This window comes from Neurospora tetrasperma (genome assembly GCF_000213175.1).
Source record: "Neurospora tetrasperma FGSC 2508 unplaced genomic scaffold NEUTE1scaffold_4, whole genome shotgun sequence".
Taxonomy (NCBI): Eukaryota; Fungi; Ascomycota; class Sordariomycetes; order Sordariales; family Sordariaceae; genus Neurospora; species Neurospora tetrasperma.
The window spans coordinates 905,955-928,790 of NW_009799102.1; the positions used below are offsets into that span (position 1 = coordinate 905,955).

Sequence of the window (22,836 nt, forward strand, 5' to 3'; positions counted from 1 at the left end):
TTCCAGGTAGCGTTTGCGTTTCTTTCCATCTTCGAATCTTCAGATCAATAAAGTTTAGTTCGGTTGTAGTTCGGTCCAGGTCAGGCTAGGTCAGGTCAGGCGCTTATAAGGCATCATCGGTTTCGTCTGCATTCTTCCTTTTTCTTGAAGGACGTTGAAAAGTTTTGCTTTCGTTGTATGTAGTAGCTGTTTTCGTTCAGTTCAGTTTCGGGGATGGAACGCTGAAAAAAAGGGAGAAAAGGGAAAGGAACACGATGGGGGGAAAAAACGAGTGTGAGGGAAGTAGAATGAGGGAAGATAAAAAGGGGGGATGAGGTAGCTTGACAAGTGGGTAGCATTTCAAGGAGTTTGTGAAGGGGTGAAGAAGGCTCCGTTCGATATTAGATCAAAATGATGAGATTGCGCGATATGCTTCTTGATGAACTTTCGTGTTTGTTGTGAGTCTATAAAAGGTTTGTTTCGGACAATCAGAGGCTTCGACTCTTCCGCCAATGAGGGTTTTTGGCATGGACCTGTCATTCTAGCTTTTCTCTCTAATGTATTGCCTGCCTAATTCGGGTATAGTCCTTCTATGATACAGCACTTTGCAACAACCTCGAGGCGAGTAACTCGAACTCAACCTCAATCAATCCACCACGATCATCCTCTACCCCCCCAAGTCTAGTTCCCCCTACCTCGCCCTCCCCTTCCACCCCTTCCACCACCCCTTCCGCCTCCCCTTCCGCCTCCCCTTCCTCTACTTCCCCTACCATTATTATTCCCCGATTTCTTCCCTCCTCCACCACCACCACCACCACCGCCCCTTCTCGGTCCTCCACTCACCCTCATATCATAATTCCTAAACAACTCCTCCTTCGCAAACCCGCCCTCTGCAAACCTCATATAGTTGATCACCCCGTGATCATTCACCGCCAGCAAGACATTTCTGTACCCATGTTTCAAGCGAGCATAAAGTCTTGCCGGGCCTCCCGCAAGCCATTCCGCCTTAGGGAAATCGGCGGGTGCGGAGGCGAGCAGACTGGAGATCTCGGAGAGGGTGGGGATGGACGTGTCCTTTGCGGAGATGACGCTAATGTAGAAGTCGGGGGGCGGGGGGCGGGTGCGAGTGAATTTCGTGGAGGCTTTGTAGATGTGGTAGTGGATTTTGTAGGGTGAGTTGGAATCGGAATCGGAATCAGACTCTGGAGATTGGGTCTTCTGAGACTGGTTGTCGGCGGTGGGAGAGGCGCTACTGCTCGTGCTCGAGGGGCGGAGAGAGAGGTAGTTGTAGATGGTGTTGTAAGAGCGGTAGAAGCCTGGCGGGACGAGAGGGCCGTAAGGCGGGGAGTCGGTGGGGGAAGATTTCGATTGGGGTAGGCAGGAGATGAGCCATTCTGTGACAGATTTGGGCTTGGATGCTGGTTGTGTTGTTGTCGTAAGTTGAGTGTCGTCCTGGACAGGAAGAGGGTTGGTCGGTGCCCGGATGACGTTGTAGCCTGCTCGCTTCAGGTGGCTGAAGACTTGGAACTTTTGCAAGCTGACTTTGCCTCTTTCTCCGTCTTCGCCAATGAGCAGAGCGTATGCTGCCTGGAGGGACAGTGGCAAGCCGTATTTGTACTCGTCATCCTCGTCCTCCTCGTCCTCCTCGGTTTGTTCTCCTTCTCCCTTGGCAGAAGTAGTAGCAGCCGCAGCCGGCGCCGATCCATCAGCAGGAAAAACCTCCTCGATCCCCCTCGTAGGCCACCACAGATCCAAACTCCCTCTCTCTACCAGATAAAGCGCCTCCTCAGGTAACAACCACTCCCTTCCCCTCGCCGGCCTATCCTTGGGCAAGCCCGTGACCGCCCTGCCGAGACTCTGGCTAGCCACATTAGTATGTTCCAGAAGCACCACGCGATCTCGCACATGCAGCGGCGGCAACTTCCTGTCCTTTTCCTCCTCGTCTTCCTCCCCTCCTCCCTCTTTTCCCCTCTTCGACTTCTGCTGCTCCCAATCCTCCGGCCAGTCCTTCCACCAATCAGGGAAATACCAACCCCTGCACCACCCCGAGGCCGATTTGGTATTATGCACGCGGGTATAACTCAGAACATCGCGCATAGCGTCGCGACTGGCGTCGAGCGCGGATGCTTGCGCGCGCGTGCCGTGCGACTCAAAGTCCTTTTCGCCCTTGCGGATGGTTTGCGCGCTGATGTTTTTGGTCTTGGAGTAGGTGGAGGCAAAAAGGCGGAAGTCGGCGGTGGGCGCGTCTTCGGCTTCTTCGACTTCGTCCATCATGGTGGCAGCATCTCCGGTCGCGTTGTTGGTGGTGGTGGAGGGAGGAGGGACGAGGGAGGGGTTATCTTCTAGGTCGTCGTCTAGAGGCATCTTGGCTGTGGTTTTGTGTGTAGTTTATTGGTTGGTGATGGTGCTCTGCTGGGTAAGGTTGTCAACTTGAATTTTTTCTAATTTTTTTTTTTTCAGGCTGGTGAAAATGTGTCAGTCGTATGTGTTGTCAAAGTGAGGAAGTTTTGAATGAGAAAGGCACAAGTAAAGAAGTTCTGCATGAAGTCGAAAAATAAAGTGGATCCGTTAGTTAACCTGTGAAACTTAGCTACTCCATAGCTGCCTGCCACGTACTCCACGTGGTAGTGTACATAAAAAGCTAAGCACAGCTTAACCTTTCAACAAGCTCACTAGGCAAGGTGGCCGAGTGGTTAAGGCGTTGTGTTTAGGTTATCTAATGATTAACTTGAAACCGCAATGGGAAACCTCGCGAGTTCGAATCTCGTCCTTGTCAACGCAAATATCTTTTTTTGCTGGTCTTTCCTTGCATTGTCTATGGTATTTCTCGCTGGTCATTGAACCTCCTTTTTGTCAAACGTATGTTCCTGGATCCACCGCAAGGCCTCAATGATGTCACAGTCAAGGAAGGGTCTGTGTCTGTTTCATCAACCCTCTTCATTCCGCTACCTGAACGCCTTCCAACACCATACGCCAATAAAGTTGTCTGATGTGACTGGCTGGCTTGCCATTGCTTGCCTCTGAAACTAATAAACGTACACATCCGCCCGACGTCTCATTGACAGCCTCCATGATTATCAAAAGACTCGTATATCCCTTTGACAACAATGCCACCGTTGTGTTCCCACCCACTTTATAAGAAGTAGAAAATTGTTACCTTTAATCATTATGATCTTTGTCCCTTTATCGACCTGCCGTTCTAGCCCCGGTATATCCTCCGATTAAGTCGTCATACCAGAAAAACCCAAGAACCCCCGCAACATGTCACCGAGCAACGCCCCGAAAGCACCCGCCTGAGTTGCCCCTTCCAACATACTTAACAGTTGTGTGAATAGAAACAAACCCATAAGCATGCCGAATCTGATACCAGCCTGTCGGTGGAAGATGTTCCAAATAAGAACCTTTATTGTTCGTCGCGGCTCAACAATAGCAGTGCTCTTCATGGCACTCCGTAGTCTCCCGAGGTGCCGCTCGAAGAGTCGCCGCGGACCGTGGAGTACTTCCATCACGTATGTGATCGTACCCTGTGCTGGTGGGCTATCGACCCTAGTCAAGGTCACGGCCGTACAGCATAATGATGGTGTGTGACAGCACTCTTTTCAACGCCACGTTGGCTGTTCGACCCCAAATTTCCCGGTGTTTGTCGGGCGGCCTCCTCTCTTCTCGATGGACGGGGTGTTCTACTCTGACCCCAAATTCCGTGGACGGCGTTATCGCACCGACAACATGCCCAGTTGCCGGTTATCGGGTTCCATTCACTCGATCAGCATCTTCTTCACTCCTCCCACCTCGCAAAGCCCGAGATGCCGTATTGCATCTCGCTCGTTGGATCGGACAATGACTCGGTCCGGGAGCATCGGATTGTTTGGGTCGACCTTGGATGCATCCTTTGCTGCTTGCTCAATCGCGTCCATTTCGTCCCTACACGCTTGCTGGTCCATTGGGCAAATAACGATCGGTTGTCGTAGAGTAATGTCCCTTGCAGAGTTCATGTGTGCCTGTGGAGGTATAAGTGACCGATCTGTCTGATATTTCAGTTGCTCAACTCACTTTGATACTCAAAAAGAACTCAATCTTGTACAATGTTGATGACGTTGTAAAGCTCGTAACTTCGTACATGGGAAACCCGGGTTTTCCGCGCTTGACAATGCCGTCGGGGTCTCGTAGATCTCGCGCCGGAAAGACAAGCCCCAAGTTTGTGACATAGCCTGTCTCGGTCAACTTGACCCCTACTGGTTGTGTGTGCTTTGCGATCTTGTTGACTTTCTTGGTTGGTTCGTCGCCCTCGGGGTTGAATGTGATTTCCTCCTCGATGGCCAATGTTATCTTATTTATCGTAACCTTTTTTGCCTTGTTCATCATGTCCGGATTTGGGGCCAGCTTGATAAAGACTGTTATTGGATCTAATGGCCCATAGCTCCATTTTGGTAGTGAGATGCCCAAGGTCACGATGCTATCCGCCGTGACAACCTTGCTTTCGGGCCGGTTGTACATTCCAAAAGTCGAAAGGGTATCGTATCGCTGTATTGGTATGGGGAAGGTGTATCTGTTTTGTGTGCTTTGGCCTTGTTGGACAGTAACCACGAGCTCGTAGTATGTTTCGGCGATTCGGCTGGGCAGTTGCAAGCTCGCAGGCGGAATTCGACGATTTATTTCTTCTCCTCCCCGGCCATAGGGTATAAATATCTGGAACGGCAGGTCCATTGCTATTACGCTCTCCGCCTCTTTCCCCGACACACACCGGAATAGCAGCACCTCTTTGCCCACCAGGTCCACGGTTTCGCGTCGCGGTGTGCCGAGATGTCGTTTCGCCATGCTCTCGGCAGCAGGGTGTATGGTTTCTCGTCGCTGGAGGCAGATGCGCACCATGGATACGCTGACGGGTGCGGAAAAGCCGGCGCTTGGTCGGATCTCGACTTTCCCTACTATTCTTGGCTATGAGAGCGCAAGTTAGCATCGGCGACGTCCGCGCAAACGAGAAGAAAACTCACCAACGTGGCAGAGATACCGGGGTAGCCCACCAGAAAGCTGCTGTTGGGTGGTCCCGATATCCTCACCGTGGCCGGAGCATATTGGGCAACTAATGCATTCATGGTGCCGTTAGCGCCGGGTGCGAAGTTGTTCGAAATAGGTTCGTCGTGTTGACAGTGAGGATATGGTCGAAGATGACGAGCGGATCATGAACGTGTTGTAGAGACCGGCTTCGCCGTGCCACAACTGGGCAGTCGACGGAGTCGTGAATGAGGGGCTTGGTGCGTAGCGCTTGGAACGAAGGTCACACTTCTGGCCCCTGGCGATCGCGAATGTTTGTATCGATAAGGCTGGGGTTCACTTGCAGGGTTACTGCATCCCATCCGGGGTTATCGAAGGCAAATGCAAGGCCGCAATTGATGCGCGTTGTCGCTGTGGTGCAGCTGTGCGTAGGCAGTTTCGTCGCTTATGCTTTGGCAAGGGGAAAGAGGCGTCGTGAAATTGGTGAGACGGACAGAACAGACTAGTTGGACAAGTATCGTGGGCTTAACATTCCTCGACTAGTGAGCGGATGGCGGAAGGTGAACGCTACACTCAACAACTGTTTTCTGACCGCAAGCCTAGGTAGGTAGACTAAAGAAACCTAGTTCGACTAGATGGCCAAGCGGTACGCTCGCACAACCGCCGTCGTTGGCGCAGCGTTTGCTCACGTTAGGGCGCGGGAAAGCCCTCTGCTGTCCGGGGGCGTTGGGGGCCGAAGAGAAGTGGTCGTCGTCCAAGTTGAGGGCAAATGTGAGGGCCCTATGACGGGATCGATATAGTCAGTCAGCTTCGAAGACGGGTCGCCTTGTCCGTCAACAGTGTATGGGGGGGCCAATCGCGGCAGGAGGTCGTATTAGCTAGGTAGGTATCGGAACGGCAAAACACCACGTCAGATGATGGATGCTGTCGATTGATAAGTGAATTCCCGGGCTGGAGGGTTGCCCGTAGGAGGGAGGGGAAAAGGATAGGTGTGACAAGATGCGAGGCCGGCAGGCGCCAAGGACAGTCGCGGCTAGAAGAAAAGAGCTTTGCGAATGACTGACAAGCTCAATTCTCAACTTTTCGGTCAGGGTACGACGTCAAGAGCCGTTAGCCGGATATGACCAGGACTAAGTGTGGATCTGAAGAGATAGTAGTGTAGGTAAAGGGAGGAAAGCTGAAGGAAGAAAGTGCCTGGTCCTCGGAACGTCACCGAGGATTATCCCCAACCTCAAGGGCCCCCTTCCTTGGGCGGTGGGGAACGCGGATGGCGGTCACTAACCGAACATGTGCAAGGCTGCACTGTTACAGCGTTGGCATCCTTCAGCTTTCTTTCCTTGGTGGTAGTGTAGGTGACCAGGGGAACAGGCGGGATGGACAGTCAAAGTGGAGAAGTGGAAGTTGAGGTGAGCTCCGACTGATGGACATGAGCGAACGTCCATCTGAACTTTCAGATTCTCTTCAAGATTAAGATCAAAGTTAGGTACCAATCTCTATACACCTAGTGTATGTGTAATATAGCACTCGATTACCCCATCTCGGTTCTTCAACCCGGATTCTCACATGTCCAACCTTGGAACTTGTTACTCATTCATTGCCAGACTTCCACTCTAAAACTTGACCACAGTACCTAATCCCCATTAATCCAGGAAATTCAACCATGATGATGATCAGACCATCAGCTTGGGCCGTTTCAGTTCGGTGCCTGGCCATGACGTCCTTGATCCCTTTGCGCATCCAGACCAGTATTTCCGCTTGAGTAGTGAGACAATGGGCCATGATAGACTGAAACAAGTGCAGGGAGAGTTGGTCAGATTGTTTATGCCTCTTTCAGCAGGCAGCGGCATGGCAAGCAAGGGCCAAGGGGCCAGGCGGGAGAGGGGGGGCGGCCGATAGGGCTGGTATGGTCAAAGCTTCCAGCTGCTGCATGCAAAATCAGATCAATCAGATCCCGCCCGCCCGGCCTTCAGGTCCAGCCCCCCATCAGCGGCCCCCCGGCAACCGCCCAACCACAAGCGCTTGGCGTCGGCAGGCTTCCACTTGTGGTGCCGCAGGCAATTCTGTTCCGCAGTAGGTAGCAACTGCACGTCACACAACAATTGACCAAACATCACAACCCAAACACACGGGAACCTCAAATCGCGACTGATCAACCATTGAACCAGCCAGAGAAAAAGATCTACACCCGCCATCATGTCTGTAACACTCCACACAACACTCGGCGATCTCAAAATCGAAATCTTTTGCGAAAGCGTCCCCAAAACAGCAGAAGTACGTCCCTTTCCCTTTCCCTTTCCCTTCCCTTCCCCTCTCCACTCACGCGCAAAGGCACTCACAAGCTAACCTTCTCCTCTCCAATTCGCAGAACTTCCTAGCCCTCTGCGCCTCCGGCTACTACAACGCTTCCCCCTTCCACCGTATGATCCCTTCCTTCATGGTGCAAACCGGGGCACCCGCCAACCCTTCCCCGCCCGAGAACCCCAAGGGCGGCCGGTCCATTTACGGCCCGACCTTCGAAGACGAGATCCGGCCAGTGCTGCGACACAACGAGCGGGGCATCGTCAGCATGGCCAACAAGGGGCCCAACACCAACGGATCCCAATTCTTCATCTTGTTCGACAAGGCCCCGCATCTGGACGGGCTGAACACGGTGTTCGGGAAGCTGATTGGAGACGAGAGCTTGCAGACGCTGGCAAAGCTGGAGGGATTGGAGGTGGATAAGAAGAATCGGATCAAGGAGGAGGTGAGAATCGAGACGGTTACGGTGCATGCTAATCCGCTGGCCAAGTGAAGAGATGAAAAATTGGGATTGGAGCTGGAGGTTGGGATGAAGACACGCCGGGCCAGCCAGTCGACTGGCTTACAACAACTATCCGAGACTGAGAGGGAAGGCGGATTCGGGCGGATTCGAGAAGCAATCGAGTACCGACATACCACACGAAGTGCCGCTGCTGCTGAGCGCCGCTCACAGAAGCGAACGAGACGGGGAAGGAAAATCAAGCGGACAGCAACCGAATTCGGAAACCAAACGGCGAAAACGCTCTTACGCAACCGCACACACCACACCACCACACCAACCCTCATTGACCTCTTACACCCGGACACTGATACATCCCTCAACATCTGTTGTCTACTCGCGCTGTCTGATCTCCCCACGCCGCGCCATGTATCGAAAGTGTTGTACCGTCACAAGAGAGCAAGCAGCGGAGGACCACTACGCGCGTGCGGTGTGCGAAGTGCTGACCTTTTTACACAGGCGGCACGCTCTTGGTCTGCGTATCAGTGCCGCAACACTTTGAACTGCGAGCCTGGAGTCTTACTGGGTAGAAATTGATGACGACCGGACAACGTTCATCTCGCACCACAGCTCCTCTTACTCTCACCTTCTCTCTGGCTCTCCCATCGGACTATCAATCGACCGGCGAGGAAGGGTGGTTGTGTAACATTCCAACGTCAGCTGTCGTGGTTTTGTTTGGTATCGGAGGCCTCTGTTATGGCTATGCCTCTATACGACCACGATGCGGCTGGTGGCTTCTGGATGAATATGCGACGATGAGAATTATGACGAATAACTTCTTGATGCGGTTATATACGACCTAAGCTGTGCTATGCTTTGCTAAGCTCAGCAAAGCAAAGCAAAGCTAAGCAATAGACTTCATGATTTTCAGAAGAGCTAGAAGGACTAGGAGTGCTAGAAGGGATCAATAATTGCACCAAAGTCACACCACATGGACAAACAGTATAGCTACCTAGTGATGGATACGTAATCACGCACCCCTGAACGAATAGCAAAATGAAGGATTCAATGATGAATATGAAGTATCATCACCACACAAAACCCGGATGTTCATGCATCCATAAAATCTAAATAAGATAGATAGTACACACACAGGAACCAAACCAGAACCACAAACAAGAGTAGAGAGTATATGTAACATTCACCACACTCGAAGTAGGTGAACAAGAAAAGTGATAAAAGAGGATAAAGTAATAAAAGAGAAATAAGGAAAGTGAGTGTATCGTTCAGACAAGTAATGATAACCGATCCTTCTCTTCTTCTTTCTCTACCCACTCACTCACTCTAGTACCTTACACGGTTATTTACTACTGGATCCCTTTTCTTGCTGTAAGCCGTCTCAACCGACCAACCGACCGACCGACCGACGGACCAACTCCTCATGCACCGGCACTGATTTAACCACCTAACAATATCATCATTTTTTTTTCTCTCTTTGCTTTCTCTTCCAATGAAACCCTCTAACGTAACATATGCCTACGACTATCTTTCCCCGCCATCGTTATTTTTCTCTTTGCTGCCTTGGTTTTTTTCTGCTCTTTCACCCAAAACCTTCACCAGGCCATAAAAAGCAAATCATTCCAAAGCAACAACAACAACAACAAACAAAAAAAAAACCATCAATTTTCTAAACCCGACTGCTGTTCTTGACGCGTGGGTGTCGTCTGAGTCTGCGTATTATTGGTATACGGCCATCCAGGTAGATTTGCTCTAAACACGTCCGAAGGGGATGCCATCCTAGGAGGAGGAGGCACCGGCATCTGCTGAGTGGGACTGAGAGAGTTCCGCTGCTGCTGCTGCTGCTGCTGGTGGTGGTGGGTTCGGTGATGTTGGTTTTCATGATGGTGATGGTGATGATGATGAGGAGGAGGAGGAGTTCCCGGAGAAATGTGACGAGGCTGATGAGAATTCCTTAATGGAGAAGGAGACAAAATGGAAGGAGGCTGATGATGGGAAGAAGAAGAAGAAGAAGCATAAGAAGCATAGGAAGCGGCGGAAACAACAGATGAAGAAGAGTTACGATCTCCGGGATTCTAGCCCTTCCTCCGCCTCTTCGGATCGCGCTCAGGGCTTTCCAAATCGTTCTTGTTAATCTCCTCCGTTGCAGCCGAGGGGGAGGGGGTGTTGACAGGGGAGTTGTGCTCGAATATCCTTCCCGAGTCGAACCCGCCGCCGGGGACGGAGAGGCCGCCAGTGTTGGAGGTGCCGGCTGTTGTGGCAGTACCACCGTTGGGAGTGGGGGTGGCGCCGGTGTGAGTAGGGTTCGTCAGATCGAAGCCGTCGTCGAGATTGAAGTTGAAGTCGCCAGTGCCGTCACCGGTTCCGTTGGCGCCGGGTAGCCCGGAAAACTCGTAGGCAGGATCGGAAAAGGCGTTGTCGTTGAGGTATTGCTCAATGTCAGTGCTGTCAAAGTAGCCGGCAGCGCTGTTAGGGTTGCCGTGCTCGTCGAGACCGGGGATGCGACCGGAGGGGCTCAACGGACCGAGCAAGCTCGTAAGTCGATCGATCTGGCTGGCTTGTTCCTCCTGGAGCCGTTGAAGGGCGTCTAGCTCCTCGTGGGAGTAGCTGGGGAATGGTGGCGGCGGCGGCATGGAGCCGAGGGCAGGAGAAAGTGTGTTGGGTGCAGTGTGGTTGGGGACGACAGGGGTAGGTGGAGCGGCAGCAGCAGCAGTGGTAACAGGTACCGTGGGGATAGTGGAAACTGGCGGCATCGTAGCCGTTGGGGTAGGTACCGTAGGGCTTGGGGCCGGTGACGAACCGTTAGTCGAGGGAAGGTTTCCGGCCATGATGCTGAGCATTTTGTTGCGCTGGTCGTTGCTCAGGGCATTCACATGCGTCTTGGTCGCCATATCTGGCAGGTCAACACCTCCCGAGGCGCTCACAGCATTCGTGTCCTGAATGAGCTTCATCATCCCCTCCTGAGGGTTGTTTTGTAGCTCATTCTTCATGAATGTGGAAGATGGGCTGTCTCCCGGCGTTGTGTCGAAGAGTTCTGTGACGGAACCCATCTGCTGCGCTTGATATTGGGGATGGACCGGGGCAGGAGAGGCTGATGAGGCAAGCGAGTGCACCTTGGCTACACCCTGCTGGGGGATAGGGGGCAGGAGACGCTGTTGACGCTTCGGTGTTCCCATGGACGTATTGTTGTGGACCTGATGGTTGACGAAGCCGCCGAGGTCAACCACATTTGCCTGGGGCATTTGATTCTGATTGTGAACCTGCGCGTTAGGAATGATACTTGCCAAGAGATCCTGCACGCTCTGCGTCCCTCCTTGCTCCTCCAGCGACTTTCGGAATACGTTGGCAAGAAAGTTAAGAATGGCGTTAATCGAATTCTCGTGACGTTCATGCTGGTTCTGAAATGTGAGGGCCTGCTGGAATAAGGTCGTATGTTCAGCTCGAATCTTTTGTAGCAAGCTGGAGATGGCAACCTGTTGCTGTTGTAGCCGATCTAGTTGAGACTTGACTGCTACCAGGTCCTTCTTGTGTAACGGGCCAACCTCACCAGCACCCGAAGAACCACGTCCGACTTGGGCTGACGAGTAATTTTGACCAGCGTATGGGTCTTCGCCACCGGCATCCTCCTCGCTATCCGCCTCTCCCTCGGCCTTGGGCGTAGTTTTGTTTGGCTTGTTTCCCTTTCCTCCACTCTTGGGTTTGTTGATCAGCCATAGAAGGTTGGGGTGACCGCGCCTAAAGTAAGGATTGTAATACTCGCTTGGGCTCTTGTTCTTTCTTTCAGATGCCTTCATCGAGTTATCCGAAAGGCCTACTCGCTTATGGAAGCCATACATGTTGAGCTGCCGCACAAAGGAGGCATAGTTGTTGTGTTTGAAAAGCTCCGGGATGAGGGTCTTGGCGAACTCATCTTCATCAAGGACGATGAAAGAGTCACCCTTATCAGACCAGCGAATGAGATCCGTGTTCCGGGACTCATCCAAGAAGCTGAGCACATGACAAGGTTAGTGTACTGTATATATACTTTTGAATCATATGGGTTAGGGTAATAACAAACACACCTGCTCAGTTTCTGGACGAAAGGCGGGATCTGCTTTCTTTTGGCCTGCGCTTCCCGCTTGGCACGCTGCGCCATCTCTTCGAGGCGCTCAATGTTGTCGTGCTCGTCCATTGGAGGCACGTTATGCCCCAGGGGATAGGCAGCATCGTCACTAAATGAGGCCCAGGTGTCGGCCGCCCCGTTGAACTGATTGGTAGTGACAAGGGCCCGACTTGGCGGGCGCCGCGCGAGGGCAGTGGAAGGTGCTGGAATAGGCTGCGGAAACGGTGCTTGCGTGGAGATCATTCCAAACGAGTTGAGAGGTGCCGCTGCTGCGTCTGGGGGATTATTCCACCGGAACACCTGATCCGCTGGAGCGGGAGTGAACTGTTGCTGCATCTGCTGAAGAGGAAGGGGCACAACAGGCGAGGCGCCCGGGGCCGGTCTCTTTCTCGGGTTAGGAGAAGACATGGCGGCGTAAGACGGAAGCATGCGCTCGAGATGGTACGACGAGACGGTTTACTAGGAAAGCCACTACGGCGCAAAAATGGTTGATGTTGAAAGGCGCGGTAGACGATGGGGCTGCCTACTAACGACTTGTCGATGTAGGATATTGGTCTGGTCTCTCGTGATATTGGGCGTACAAGCTGGGCGATACTGTCCAAAAGTTGTACGTATCGTGGGTATCGACAGGAAAACCAGACCAACAGATACGATCGCGGGGAAGCGGAGTGTTAAGGGGTCCTGCTCAGACTGGAGAAGGATAAGAAGAGATTGGAGATTGTTGGTCCTAGGGAAGCACACAGAACGATGCGGGCGTTATATACCCTGCAGCGGTTTTGAAATGTCGCGATCAAAGGATACCAAAGACTCTCAGCCTCTTTCTGGGGGCGAAGGGCGAAAGTGTAAGCGAATCTGCGTCTAGTAACGATCAAAAGTGGTGGTTGACGACCGACAAGGACGCCGTGAAGGAGGCTGTTTGTCGCACGTCGATTCTCTTTCAAGCCCCCACCGGAGTGCAGGAAATGGCCTGGGATAATTGACGATTGTTTCTGACAGAGCAGCACTGCAGGCGTAGACAGTACAATGGTCCAATGCGCGCGGGTCTTGTTTCTTGTTGTCGAGGTCCTCGCTGGAGATATTTGATGATTTGTTGGATTTTTGGTTTTTTTTGTTTTTCTGATTTTTTTTTTTGGCTTGTAATTTCAGGCGCTGGCTTCAACGACAACAGCCAACCTTGTCTGTGTTGTTTTTCAGTTACCCAACTGAACACCACCAAATAAAGACTCTTGTCGTCCCGCCTTGTATCCTGTCAATGTCTCTCTCACACAATCTCTCTCTGGTCCCCAGTCGCGCAATGATCCCTTCTTCAGATGATTTGGTCCGTGTCCTGTCTTCGGCCGGCCAAAGCTGGGCGGGGAAGAGGTCGTGGGGGATCGGATCCCGGAGTTGGGCGTTCTGAAAATGCTCGAGTAATGCAAACTGCGGAATCGCGGTAGCGGGCGGGACGCTGGGTGGCCGTGTCCGTGGACGGGGTAGTGGATGGATGGTCCGGAAAGGGGATCGGACGTTGGCTCGAGGCGGCAGTGGTGGTGGTGGTGGTCGTCGTCGTCGGTAGTGAACGCAAAACAGCGAAAAGCCGCGGAGTGGTACGGGCAGCAAGCAAGCAAGCAAGCAAGCAACTCGACAGAGTGGAAGCTGATGTGAGCGAGGTTAGGTCGTTCGGCGATTCCGAGTCCGTCCGTGATCCGTCGGGGGTTTGGGGACTTTGTATGACGAGAAAGACGTGACGTTGAAGAACTAAGCCGGCCTGCCGTTGGTTGTTAGTGATGATGTGTGTCGTCTCTCGAGATTGGATCGTTCGGCGGAGCATGCAACAGCGTGATGGCGGCGGCAGGTGCGCTGGAATGGTGTGAACTCTGGGCTACTGTAGCACAGTATGGTAGCATCCGCACCCAATGCTCCAGCCGAGCCCAAGTCCAGCGCCAGCTTCCACTTTGGTGAAACGATTTCACTGATCGCTCGATCGATGGCAGCTGTTAGCACTGTCCGTCCAATCACCTGTCTTGGAGATAAGGGAAATGCCACTCTAAACGTGGGGTCTATCCGTGCCAATTGCTCCGGCGTCGCTTTCTTGGCGGGTCCCTTTTTGCCGTGACCTTTGAGGTTCTCACCAAGAGAAAAAAAAAATTGTCTCTTGTCCGTGAAAAGCCCGACCCGACACCGACACCGACGCACAGGATACGTTACCTACCTACCTGCCAGGGAGACAAGCGAGCGCGGGACCTGCTCCGGGACGAGATCCGCTAGGAGCATGTTTCCCGGCTGTGATGTATCACATACCAAAAGCTACCTATCCGAACGGAAACCCATTATGTAGTTACCACCGACACTTGTTGTATTGTATTGTCTTCACAATGAGATCTGTCCATAACTATTAGACGGACTCAGTTACCTAGCTACTTGGTCAATCTGATAACTCCAATCTCAGCTTCATCAATGACAATTGTCAAAGCAAGTGGCCGTGGTTCATGCCAATAACCGGAGGTGCAGCATAATGGCTCGGGGTTTCTTTCTTCGGCCATGTCACTTAGACGAGCTAGCATGAGGAGCTCTGACAAAGCCTTGAATTGCAAAGCTGCCTGTGAATCGAGCTTTGAGCCTGTGAATCGAGGTAGCAGTAATGGGTAAGTAACAAGTGGAAGCCCAGCAGGCCCAGCCGTCCAATCCAAACACGGGTTGTTGTCAAGGGCTTGCCGGCATGGTCATGTACTTGACCCTATCGTCAGGTCTTGGCACCCCGGCCTTTTCTCCATGGAACCTTTCCATGAGCATCTACAGGATACTTTTTGCATGAGCACGATATGGATCCCCATGGCCGTTTCCTTCTTTTCCCCTTCTTCCGTCTTCTCTTCAAGTCTTTGGCGATGGAGTTGAGAGCTGAGGGGCTTCCCAAGGGTATGGAACAAGGTGTCCTTCAAGACGGTTGATATATCGGGCCATGTAACTGTTAGTGTTTGTTAGTGCATTTCGGCAGCCAACAGAAATGCACTAGCTCCAAGCCTCAGAAACGTCACCCAATGGCTCTTGAACCGTGGCAATTGGTGGGTACGGGGTACATAAGCTTATCTTTTCATGGGAAAGGTTTGACACCTTCGGAATGAATGCCGTCAAGTGCGAGTGGTCAGAGTCTTTGAGAAACGTTGAGGGTATCATTTGGGTTGGCTATTCTACAAACTAGACGTACATACGCACACTTTCATCACACCGTTCTTGAGCTACAGGTAGCAATATGGAATATGACAGAACCAACAAAGAGACCAAGGACGGAGGCAACTTATCCGCTAAATCAGTATCGGTCCCGTCTTCCCCGGTCCCAAGCTCTTGAAGAGCCTCCCGTCTTAGCATCTCGGGTGGCCTTTTTCTCCTCTTTGAGCGTCCTAGCTTTCGCCAGAGGATCAATAACCACCAACTCTTCCTCCGCCTTCTTCCGGTAACTGAGGTCTTTCCCGAGCTTGTCAGCAGCAAAACTCAACTTGTGAGACATCCAACCTTCATCACCGCTATCCTCATTGTCCTCCACCTTGTCCCAGGCCTTGCAGCTTTGACAGTTAGCAATGAAGTGAAGATCGCACACTTTTTCCTCGTCTGCTTGACCGTCTTGTTCGCCATTCTCTACATCTGGATTCACCGCAGGCTGGGCCGCATTCTTCTCTGGTGGAGCCGTCTCAATCTTGGCCTTGAAAGACTTGAGCAGGTCCAAAGCTTCTTGCTCTTCCCGGGTGGGATTGTTACTTGCACCTGGCCGGCGCTTTCTCCCGCGGATGGCTGTATCCGGGATCAGTTGCTCCAGAGCCGACTTCTTCTTCTCCTGCTTTACTGGCTCTGAATGGATCGTCCTTTTCATTGACGCTTTGAGTGCCGCAATCTCTTCATTCGTCTTTTCAAGGAGGGACTTCTTCTTGGGTTTTTCAGGTTCTGGGCTCGAATGCTCGCTGTAGTGCTTCTTGGGCAGCTGCTCTTTCTTCTGAGCAACCGGCAGTGGGCTTAGACTCCTCCTGCTTTCTTTTACTGGTTTTGGCTCTGGCTTTTCTTCCCGTTTTGGTACATCCTTTGCCACTGGTTTGGCGTCCTTTTTGGCAAATGACTTTTTCGAGGCGCTTTGCTTGCTTGAATCGTCTTGGTCAAGATCCGCCACGATCCTGGTATCAAACTTGGGTTTCTTGGGAAGAGGAAGCTCTTCTCCATCCTCATCACCGACCTCGTCTCCAAAGCTGAGTAGCTGCTTGCCGCCTTTCCTCTTCTTTTGCTTCTTCTCGGCGGGAGTGGGCCTAGAAATTTGTTGTGGTCTGGGTTTCTTCTCCCTCTTCTGCATGTCATCGAAGGGGTTGATGAGGATCTCGATACGCGTGATCTGGATGGGATATAGGGGCCGCTCACCGCCCTCTTCCACCTCGGCCTCTCCGATCTTTGCCAAGTTGTAAATCGTGTCGCCGGCCACTCGACCGAACATGGTGTTTTTCCCCGTCAGCTCGTCCGCCTTGCCGAGCGTAAAGAAGAACTGACTGCTGTTGGTGTTTGGTGCCCCTTCGTTCGCCATACCCAAGAGACCTCTGCGGTTGAACTTGAGACGCGAGTGGAACTCGTCCTTGAAATTGACGCCATGAGGTCCCGCATTCTTTCCCCTTCTCTGGTCCATCGGCCATGGGTCGAGGTCACCGCTGAGCGCGCCATTATCGTAGATCGACTCTCCTCCATGACCGGTGCCGCTGGGATCACCACCTTGAACGATAAAACCAGGGATCAGGCGGTGGAAGATGGTGTTGTCGTAGTAACCGTCGAGTGCAAGCTGCAGGAAGTTTCGGCATGTCAATGGTGTTTGCTTCGCGAATAACTCGACGGCAATCTCGCCCTGTGTTGTGTGAATAATCGCAGATGCCGTCGGTTGCGGCTCGAGGTTGTAGATGGCCGACATGTTGCTGGGGTTTGCCGCGCTTGGCTCGGTGTGTGATCACGCGTTTATGTTATTTTGCGGCCGGCGCATGCGATGATGGTGTTTTGAAAGTTTCGGCAAAAGAGTCGTGTTTTGGCGGCGACGCGGCAAGTGCTTGCGTGGTCAAGGCAAGTTCAGTTCATGGCGCAAACTGAACTGAATGAGTGCAGTGTGGAACTCTTAGTTTGCTGGATGCAGTTCAGCCTCAGCTTGAGACGACTGGACGATCGCAGTTGGGCGGGAAGGGAGGTTGGAGGTTTTGTGGAAGGTGTGGCGGTGCAACGAACGAATGTTTCGAGCGGGGGAGCTGGAGTGAGTGTTTGGACAGCCAGGCAAACCCTTTGTAAGGAACTGACTGCCCACCTGAAAGTGGAAGCACTGTCCCTGCGGATGACGGATGCGGGGCTGCCCTGGCTGTCACTGTCGGGTACCTTGGGAGTGCCCGGCCCGCTGCCTGCCAGGACCTGCCCGCTATACACTACAGGGCACCGCAGCGCAGTTGGAGGGCAGGAACTTGGCCTGGAATGGGCGCTTCGCGTTGTCACTTGTCAGCCAGCGGCCTCATCAGCCTATCAGTCCAGTCCAGTCCAGTCCAGGCCAGGCCGAGGACGGGGACTCGGAGCTTGGTTGCGTTGCAACTTCGAGACACCAACATACATGTTACCTACGCTACCTTGGCTCCCATCTCCATCCGCCAACCTCATTTCGTCTCCTCCATTGCATTCAGCATAGAATCCGATCTTTATCCTGAGCTGGCCTCGAGGTCTTGACTACCGACGTCCGCACTCTTCCACAATGGCCGACCCCCGGGTACCGTCGTCATACAACGTGACGCCCAGAATCCGCTACAACACCGTTGGTGGTGTCAACGGCCCTCTCGTCATCCTCGACAATGTTGGTCAACCGCCACTTCTCTCCACCGCAATGGGCGTGTCTAACAACTGCCGCAGGTCAAATTCCCTAGATACAACGAAATCGTCACATTGACCCTCCCCGATGGAACGCAACGCTCCGGTCAGGTTTTGGAGGCGCGAGGTGTGTTTCCCTCTCGCCATATCTCTTGTGCTTCTCTCTGATCAACAGCTGACAGCCATGATGCTCTACAGGAAACCGCGCCGTCGTCCAGGTAGATAACCGCGACACAAGTTGGCAGACACGCGAACAATGCGCTGATATCATGAACAGGTCTTCGAGGGTACTTCCGGCATCGATGTGAAGAAGGTGAGGCAGATATCCACATGGGACTAGCGAACAAGAAACTGACGAGGAACAACAGACCAAAGTCGAGTTCACCGGCGAAAGCTTGAAGCTTGGTGTATCAGAGGACATGTTGGGCCGTATCTTTGATGGTTCCGGCAGGGCGATCGACAAGGGTCCCAAGGTGTTGGCCGAGGAATATCTCGACATCAACGGCAGTCCTATTAACCCCTACGCCAGAGTAAGTACCTTCCTTGGTTGCTGAATTGCGAAGGCCGGGGACATTGTGCTGACAAGACATAGGAATACCCTCAAGAAATGATCTCGACGGGTATCTCTGCCATCGACACCATGAACTCCATCGCTCGTGGTCAAAAGATTCCCATCTTCTCGGCCGCCGGTCTGCCTCACAATGAAATTGCTGCCCAGATTTGCCGACAGGCCGGTCTCGTCCAGCGCCAAGGTATTACGAATAAGGGTGTGCACGATGGTCACGAAGAGAACTTTTCGATTGTCTTTGGTGCCATGGGTGTCAACTTGGAAACCGCCCGTTTCTTCACGCGCGATTTCGAGGAGAACGGTAGTTTGGGCCGCACCACCCTCTTCCTCAACCTTGCCAACGACCCGACCATCGAGCGTATCATCACCCCCCGTCTCGCCCTCACGACGGCCGAGTACTACGCCTACCAGCTCGAGAAGCACGTCCTGGTCATTCTTACCGATCTCTCGTCATACTGCGATGCTCTTCGTGAGGTCTCGGCTGCTCGCGAAGAAGTACCCGGTCGTCGTGGTTTCCCGGGTTACATGTACACAGATTTGTCGACCATTTACGAGCGTGCCGGTCGTGTGGCTGGCCGCAACGGCTCCATCACGCAAATTCCCATTCTCACAATGCCTAACGACGATATTACCCATCCCATTCCCGATTTGACGGGCTACATTACCGAGGGTCAGATTTTCGTCGACCGAGGTCTCCACAACCGTGGTATCTACCCTCCCATCAACGTGCTGCCCTCTCTCTCGCGTCTGATGAAGTCGGCCATTGGTGAGGGCATGACCCGCAAGGATCACGGTGATGTGTCGAACCAGCTGTACGCCAAGTACGCCATTGGTCGTGATGCCGCGGCCATGAAGGCTGTGGTTGGTGAGGAGGCCCTGTCGAACGAGGACAAGCTTTCTCTCGAGTTCTTGGACAAGTTTGAGCGCTCGTTCATTGCCCAGGGTCCTTACGAGTCTCGCACCATCTTCGAGTCTCTGGATCTTGCGTGGAGCTTGCTCCGGATCTACCGCAAGGACATGCTCAACCGTATCCCCAAGAAGATCATCGACGAGTTCTACTCGAGGTCTGCGGCTGACCGCAAGGGCAAGGGCAAGGACAAGCCTACGACCAAGGATACCAGGGACACGGCGGCGCCCGAGGAGGAGAACCTGATTGACGCATAAACAGCATGTTGGCTATGAGAAATGTCGGCGTGGTGCCCGGCGAGGGTTGGTTGGTTGATGATGATGATTTGTTGAGTTGTGTTTCGTGTGTATCTCAAAGACATGGGAGTTGCGCTTTTGCTGCGATATTGTAGATTGGAATTGAACAGTATCACGCTTCATTTGTCCCTTAGATGCTGAACCCCTTGACAGGATCACATCCATGTGGTATAGCACTACACACACTCCAGACTGCCTGTAACGAGACCATTCACTGCAACAATGAGCGGAACAAGGAGAGCTGGATCGGGAAGTCTTGGCATGGCTGAAGCTAGAGCTTATTCGGTGGGGAAGAGACGGCTGGCGACCCCGCATGGTTCTCCAGGACGCCACAGCCGCGCCAATGGGGATTGGAGACGGACTCCATCATCTGATGGTTCGCTTCTGCACGACGTCATATCCGTGATTTTACCCCGGGATGTTTGGAGAAAGTAAACAACATCAACATCGAGGTTTAGGTTGGCTTCACTGTTCCTCTCGCGGTTACTGTCAGTCAAAAGTGTGACATTGAGAGAAGCAGAGTTAATTTCAAGTCAATTCTTGGTAAACAGCCAAGACATGACACGAACAAGCAACAACACCAAAATCTCAACGAGACAAGGCCGATGATCTGCTCCTTGCCGAGAGTCTTCCATGATAGGCACCTATCTTGGCTTGGAGATATACGTATGGCAACACCAAGCCCACCCGCCTGAATCCGGGAGGTTGGGTTAGAGACCAACACACCAACGACCCGATATGTATATAACACCAATGTGTCTTGAAGGTAGCGGCGAGAAGGGAAGGTGGGTCGACGTGCTCCCCAAACTGACCTTGCCTGGCGGAGAATATATCACAGAAGATGCAAAGAGGCGCCGAGATCCACCAATCACGGTACAGCCTGCATATTAACCGTTGCTACGAACCGAGATGCGAATACCGGCATGCGACTACTGACTGCATGGTGGTGAGTTGAGTTTTGTCACACAAAAAGGCTGGCATCTCGTGGGCGTTTTTACGTGCGGAGGAGCATGGGGCATTTACCTACAGTATGTAGTGTAGTATCCTGCCTGCTACATAGGTAAGTCAGTCTTGTTGCCGGGTGCAGATCACATTCCTTTTTGTCTCGGAGAGTGTGTGTGATCTGTACCCCAACAAACGCAGGTGTGTGTGGTGCAGGTGGAGAGCAGAGAGGGTCGGGATGAATATCATCCAGGAGTTTTATTGTGTAGGAACTGGAGATCGGATCGCTTGGTAGCTAAGTACGCTACCTCAAAGGTGGTAGTTTACCCCAGATTCATGGGGGGCTTGGGTGACATCCAACGTCTCCTCGAGGCGGTCACCAACCTTCCTCACACGTACCTTGCTTGCTCGTCTCCTCGATGTTCAATCTAATGTTGATCCGCACCAACGGGGGGACCGCATTGACCGACGTGGTCCTGTCTCAGCTGCCAATGGGTGGGTGGTAGGACCTTGAGTTTTTGTTGATATTAATTTCCTTCCTCCCTTTTTTATATCTATTTTTTTTCCCTCGGCCTTCCCCTCACTCTGTGTTTCCTTTCTCTCTCGTCGGGTCCCCTCGTTTTATTTTCTCCTTCACGGGTGCTACAGGTCCAGTCTCTCGAATCTCACCCTCCAACAGACATCACCACCATCACCGGGACTCTCACCGAAATGCGTCTCCACGCTCTACTCCTACCGGGGGCCCTCTCCCTCGCCGCAGCAACACCAACAACAACCTCATCAAAACCCATCCCCTCCCCCGACGCCAACGGTAAATACTGGCTCAACACCACCCACCTCTCCCTAGCCTTCATCCCCTACGGCGCCTCCATCACCAACCTGATCCTCGCCGACAAACACGGCAAGCCTCTAGACATAGTCGCCGGCTACGACAACGCAACAGCCTACACCCTAGACGCCGCCCACCCGCACTTTGGTTCCGTGCCCGGTCGTTATGCGAACCGAATCAAAAATAGCTCTTTTACTCTTTTTCCCGATTCCGATTCTGATTCTGAAGGCGAACAAGAAGGAATAACATACCACGTCACCCCCAACGAAAACCCCACGCCCGATCATCCCAAAGGAGTCGACACCCTCCACGGCGGTCCAGACGGGTGGGACTACCGCAACTTTTCCGTCGTCGCCTACACCCCCGGTTCATCAATCACGTTTAGGCTAGTCGATCCAGACGGGAAGGAAGGGTTCCCAGGGGAAGTAGTCAGTTACATCACGTACACCGTTTCGGGAAATGCATGGGATATCAACATGGTGGCGATGGCGACTACGAAAAAAACGCCCATCATGTTGAGCAGTCATACGTACTGGAACTTGGACGGGTTCGAGCGCGAGGATGCGCTGGATCATGAGTTGTGGATGCCGTTTGCGGGGATGCGGGTGGGTGTGGATGGGATCTTGGTTCCCACGGGGGAGATTCTCGGGAATGAGAGGGGGGGTGTGAATGATTTTTGGAGTCGACCGAAGAAGATTAGGGAGGCTTTGACGGAGAAAGGAGAAAAGGGGGAGAAAGAAGAAGGGTTGGAGGGGAATTGTGGGACTGGTTGTACGGGTTATGGTGAGTTTTTCCTCGTTCCTTTTTCTTTTCTTGGTTCTGTTTTTTTATCCGTGACTGAACTGAACTGAACTGAACTGAACTGACACATGAAAACCAAAAAAACAGATAACTGCTACATTCACTCCCTCCGCTCCCCGCCCTTCGACGACTGGCGCCAGCCCTCCCAAATGGTCGCCCGTCTGTCCTCCCCTCACAGTGGCATCAAGCTCGAAGTCTACTCGGACCAGGACGCGTTTCAAATGTACTCGTGCAACCAGCAAAAAGGCGACGTCCCCCTGAAATGGACTCAGGGCACGGACGAAAGAAGGACCATCCCCAAGTATGGATGTGTGGTGCTGGAAGTGCAGGATTGGATTGATGGTATTAATCACCCTGAGTGGGGACGGACGAAGAAGCAGGTCTTTGCTCCTGGGGGTGATCCGTATGTTTTGCAGGCTAGGTACGTTTTTGGGGTTAATAAGTGAGAGAGTCAAAACAGGACAGGGAGATGAAGAGACATTGGAAGGAGATTATAGTTAGTTTAGTAATGATATGTGAATATGATCCAGTTAAAGACCGGCTGGCTGCTCATGGATACTATGAAGTGTGAAACGATGGTCAATGGTGGAAAGTGGTGTAGTAGTATTAAACCGAACGCGGTGAGGACGGAAATGGTATCGTAGACTCTTCTCAGCCTTCATTAAGGAAAAATAGTATGCCAAATAATAATTATACCCAGTCAAGCCAGCCGGCATGCCTGTCCCATTCTCACCAACCATATCTGCCTCTCTTTTATGTCCCGATGCATCCTATCCCATCCCATCTCATCTTTCACTCACCACCTATAGCAGCTTTTGAGTCAACCC

At 52.6% G+C, this 22,836-nt stretch overlaps 9 protein-coding genes across 9 annotated transcripts; 3 read left to right on the forward strand and 6 right to left on the reverse strand.

Moving 5' to 3' along the window:
- Positions 1 to 843: 843 nt before the first annotated feature.
- On the reverse strand, positions 844 to 2,343 carry NEUTE1DRAFT_31253 (uncharacterized protein; the record flags this gene model as incomplete). Its single annotated transcript, XM_009853243.1, has 1 exon — positions 844 to 2,343. A coding segment is annotated over one exon (1,500 nt), but the record flags the coding sequence as incomplete, so codon positions are not given.
- Positions 2,344 to 3,580: 1,237 nt separating this feature from the next.
- Positions 3,581 to 5,072, reverse strand: NEUTE1DRAFT_130292 (uncharacterized protein; the record flags this gene model as incomplete). The annotated part of the gene is made up of 3 exons (XM_009853596.1): positions 3,581 to 3,977; positions 4,030 to 4,914; positions 4,971 to 5,072. 3 exons carry the CDS (start codon positions 5,070 to 5,072, stop codon positions 3,735 to 3,737), a joined length of 1,230 nt encoding a protein of 409 aa, XP_009851898.1.
- A 1,416-nt stretch (positions 5,073 to 6,488) lies between these two features.
- NEUTE1DRAFT_117257 (uncharacterized protein) lies at positions 6,489 to 6,758 on the reverse strand (the record flags this gene model as incomplete). Its single annotated transcript, XM_009853597.1, has 1 exon — positions 6,489 to 6,758. One exon carries the CDS (start codon positions 6,748 to 6,750, stop codon positions 6,559 to 6,561), a length of 192 nt encoding a protein of 63 aa, XP_009851899.1.
- A 346-nt stretch (positions 6,759 to 7,104) lies between these two features.
- NEUTE1DRAFT_146996 (uncharacterized protein) lies at positions 7,105 to 7,762 on the forward strand (the record flags this gene model as incomplete). Its single annotated transcript, XM_009853598.1, has 2 exons — positions 7,105 to 7,242; positions 7,337 to 7,762. 2 exons carry the CDS (start codon positions 7,165 to 7,167, stop codon positions 7,760 to 7,762), a joined length of 504 nt encoding a protein of 167 aa, XP_009851900.1.
- Positions 7,763 to 9,731: 1,969 nt separating this feature from the next.
- On the reverse strand, positions 9,732 to 12,236 carry NEUTE1DRAFT_122850 (uncharacterized protein; the record flags this gene model as incomplete). The annotated part of the gene is made up of 2 exons (XM_009853599.1): positions 9,732 to 11,713; positions 11,788 to 12,236. The coding sequence occupies 2 exons, from the start codon at positions 12,234 to 12,236 to the stop codon at positions 9,802 to 9,804; spliced, it is 2,361 nt and encodes a 786-aa protein (XP_009851901.1).
- Positions 12,237 to 14,224: 1,988 nt separating this feature from the next.
- On the reverse strand, positions 14,225 to 14,668 carry NEUTE1DRAFT_45232 (uncharacterized protein; the record flags this gene model as incomplete). The annotated part of the gene is made up of 2 exons (XM_009853331.1): positions 14,225 to 14,427; positions 14,539 to 14,668. Coding segments are annotated over 2 exons (333 nt in total), but the record flags the coding sequence as incomplete, so codon positions are not given.
- A 302-nt stretch (positions 14,669 to 14,970) lies between these two features.
- Positions 14,971 to 16,740, reverse strand: NEUTE1DRAFT_83383 (uncharacterized protein; the record flags this gene model as incomplete). Its single annotated transcript, XM_009853600.1, has 1 exon — positions 14,971 to 16,740. The coding sequence occupies one exon, from the start codon at positions 16,738 to 16,740 to the stop codon at positions 15,115 to 15,117; it is 1,626 nt and encodes a 541-aa protein (XP_009851902.1).
- A 701-nt stretch (positions 16,741 to 17,441) lies between these two features.
- Positions 17,442 to 19,559, forward strand: NEUTE1DRAFT_117258 (H+-exporting ATPase 57K chain, vacuolar; the record flags this gene model as incomplete). Its single annotated transcript, XM_009853601.1, has 6 exons — positions 17,442 to 17,652; positions 17,709 to 17,793; positions 17,865 to 17,884; positions 17,944 to 17,979; positions 18,035 to 18,196; positions 18,259 to 19,559. 6 exons carry the CDS (start codon positions 17,554 to 17,556, stop codon positions 19,396 to 19,398), a joined length of 1,542 nt encoding a protein of 513 aa, XP_009851903.1.
- Positions 19,560 to 21,090: 1,531 nt separating this feature from the next.
- On the forward strand, positions 21,091 to 22,547 carry NEUTE1DRAFT_122853 (uncharacterized protein; the record flags this gene model as incomplete). Its single annotated transcript, XM_009853602.1, has 2 exons — positions 21,091 to 21,991; positions 22,097 to 22,547. The coding sequence occupies 2 exons, from the start codon at positions 21,091 to 21,093 to the stop codon at positions 22,453 to 22,455; spliced, it is 1,260 nt and encodes a 419-aa protein (XP_009851904.1).
- Positions 22,548 to 22,836: the final 289 nt, after the last annotated feature.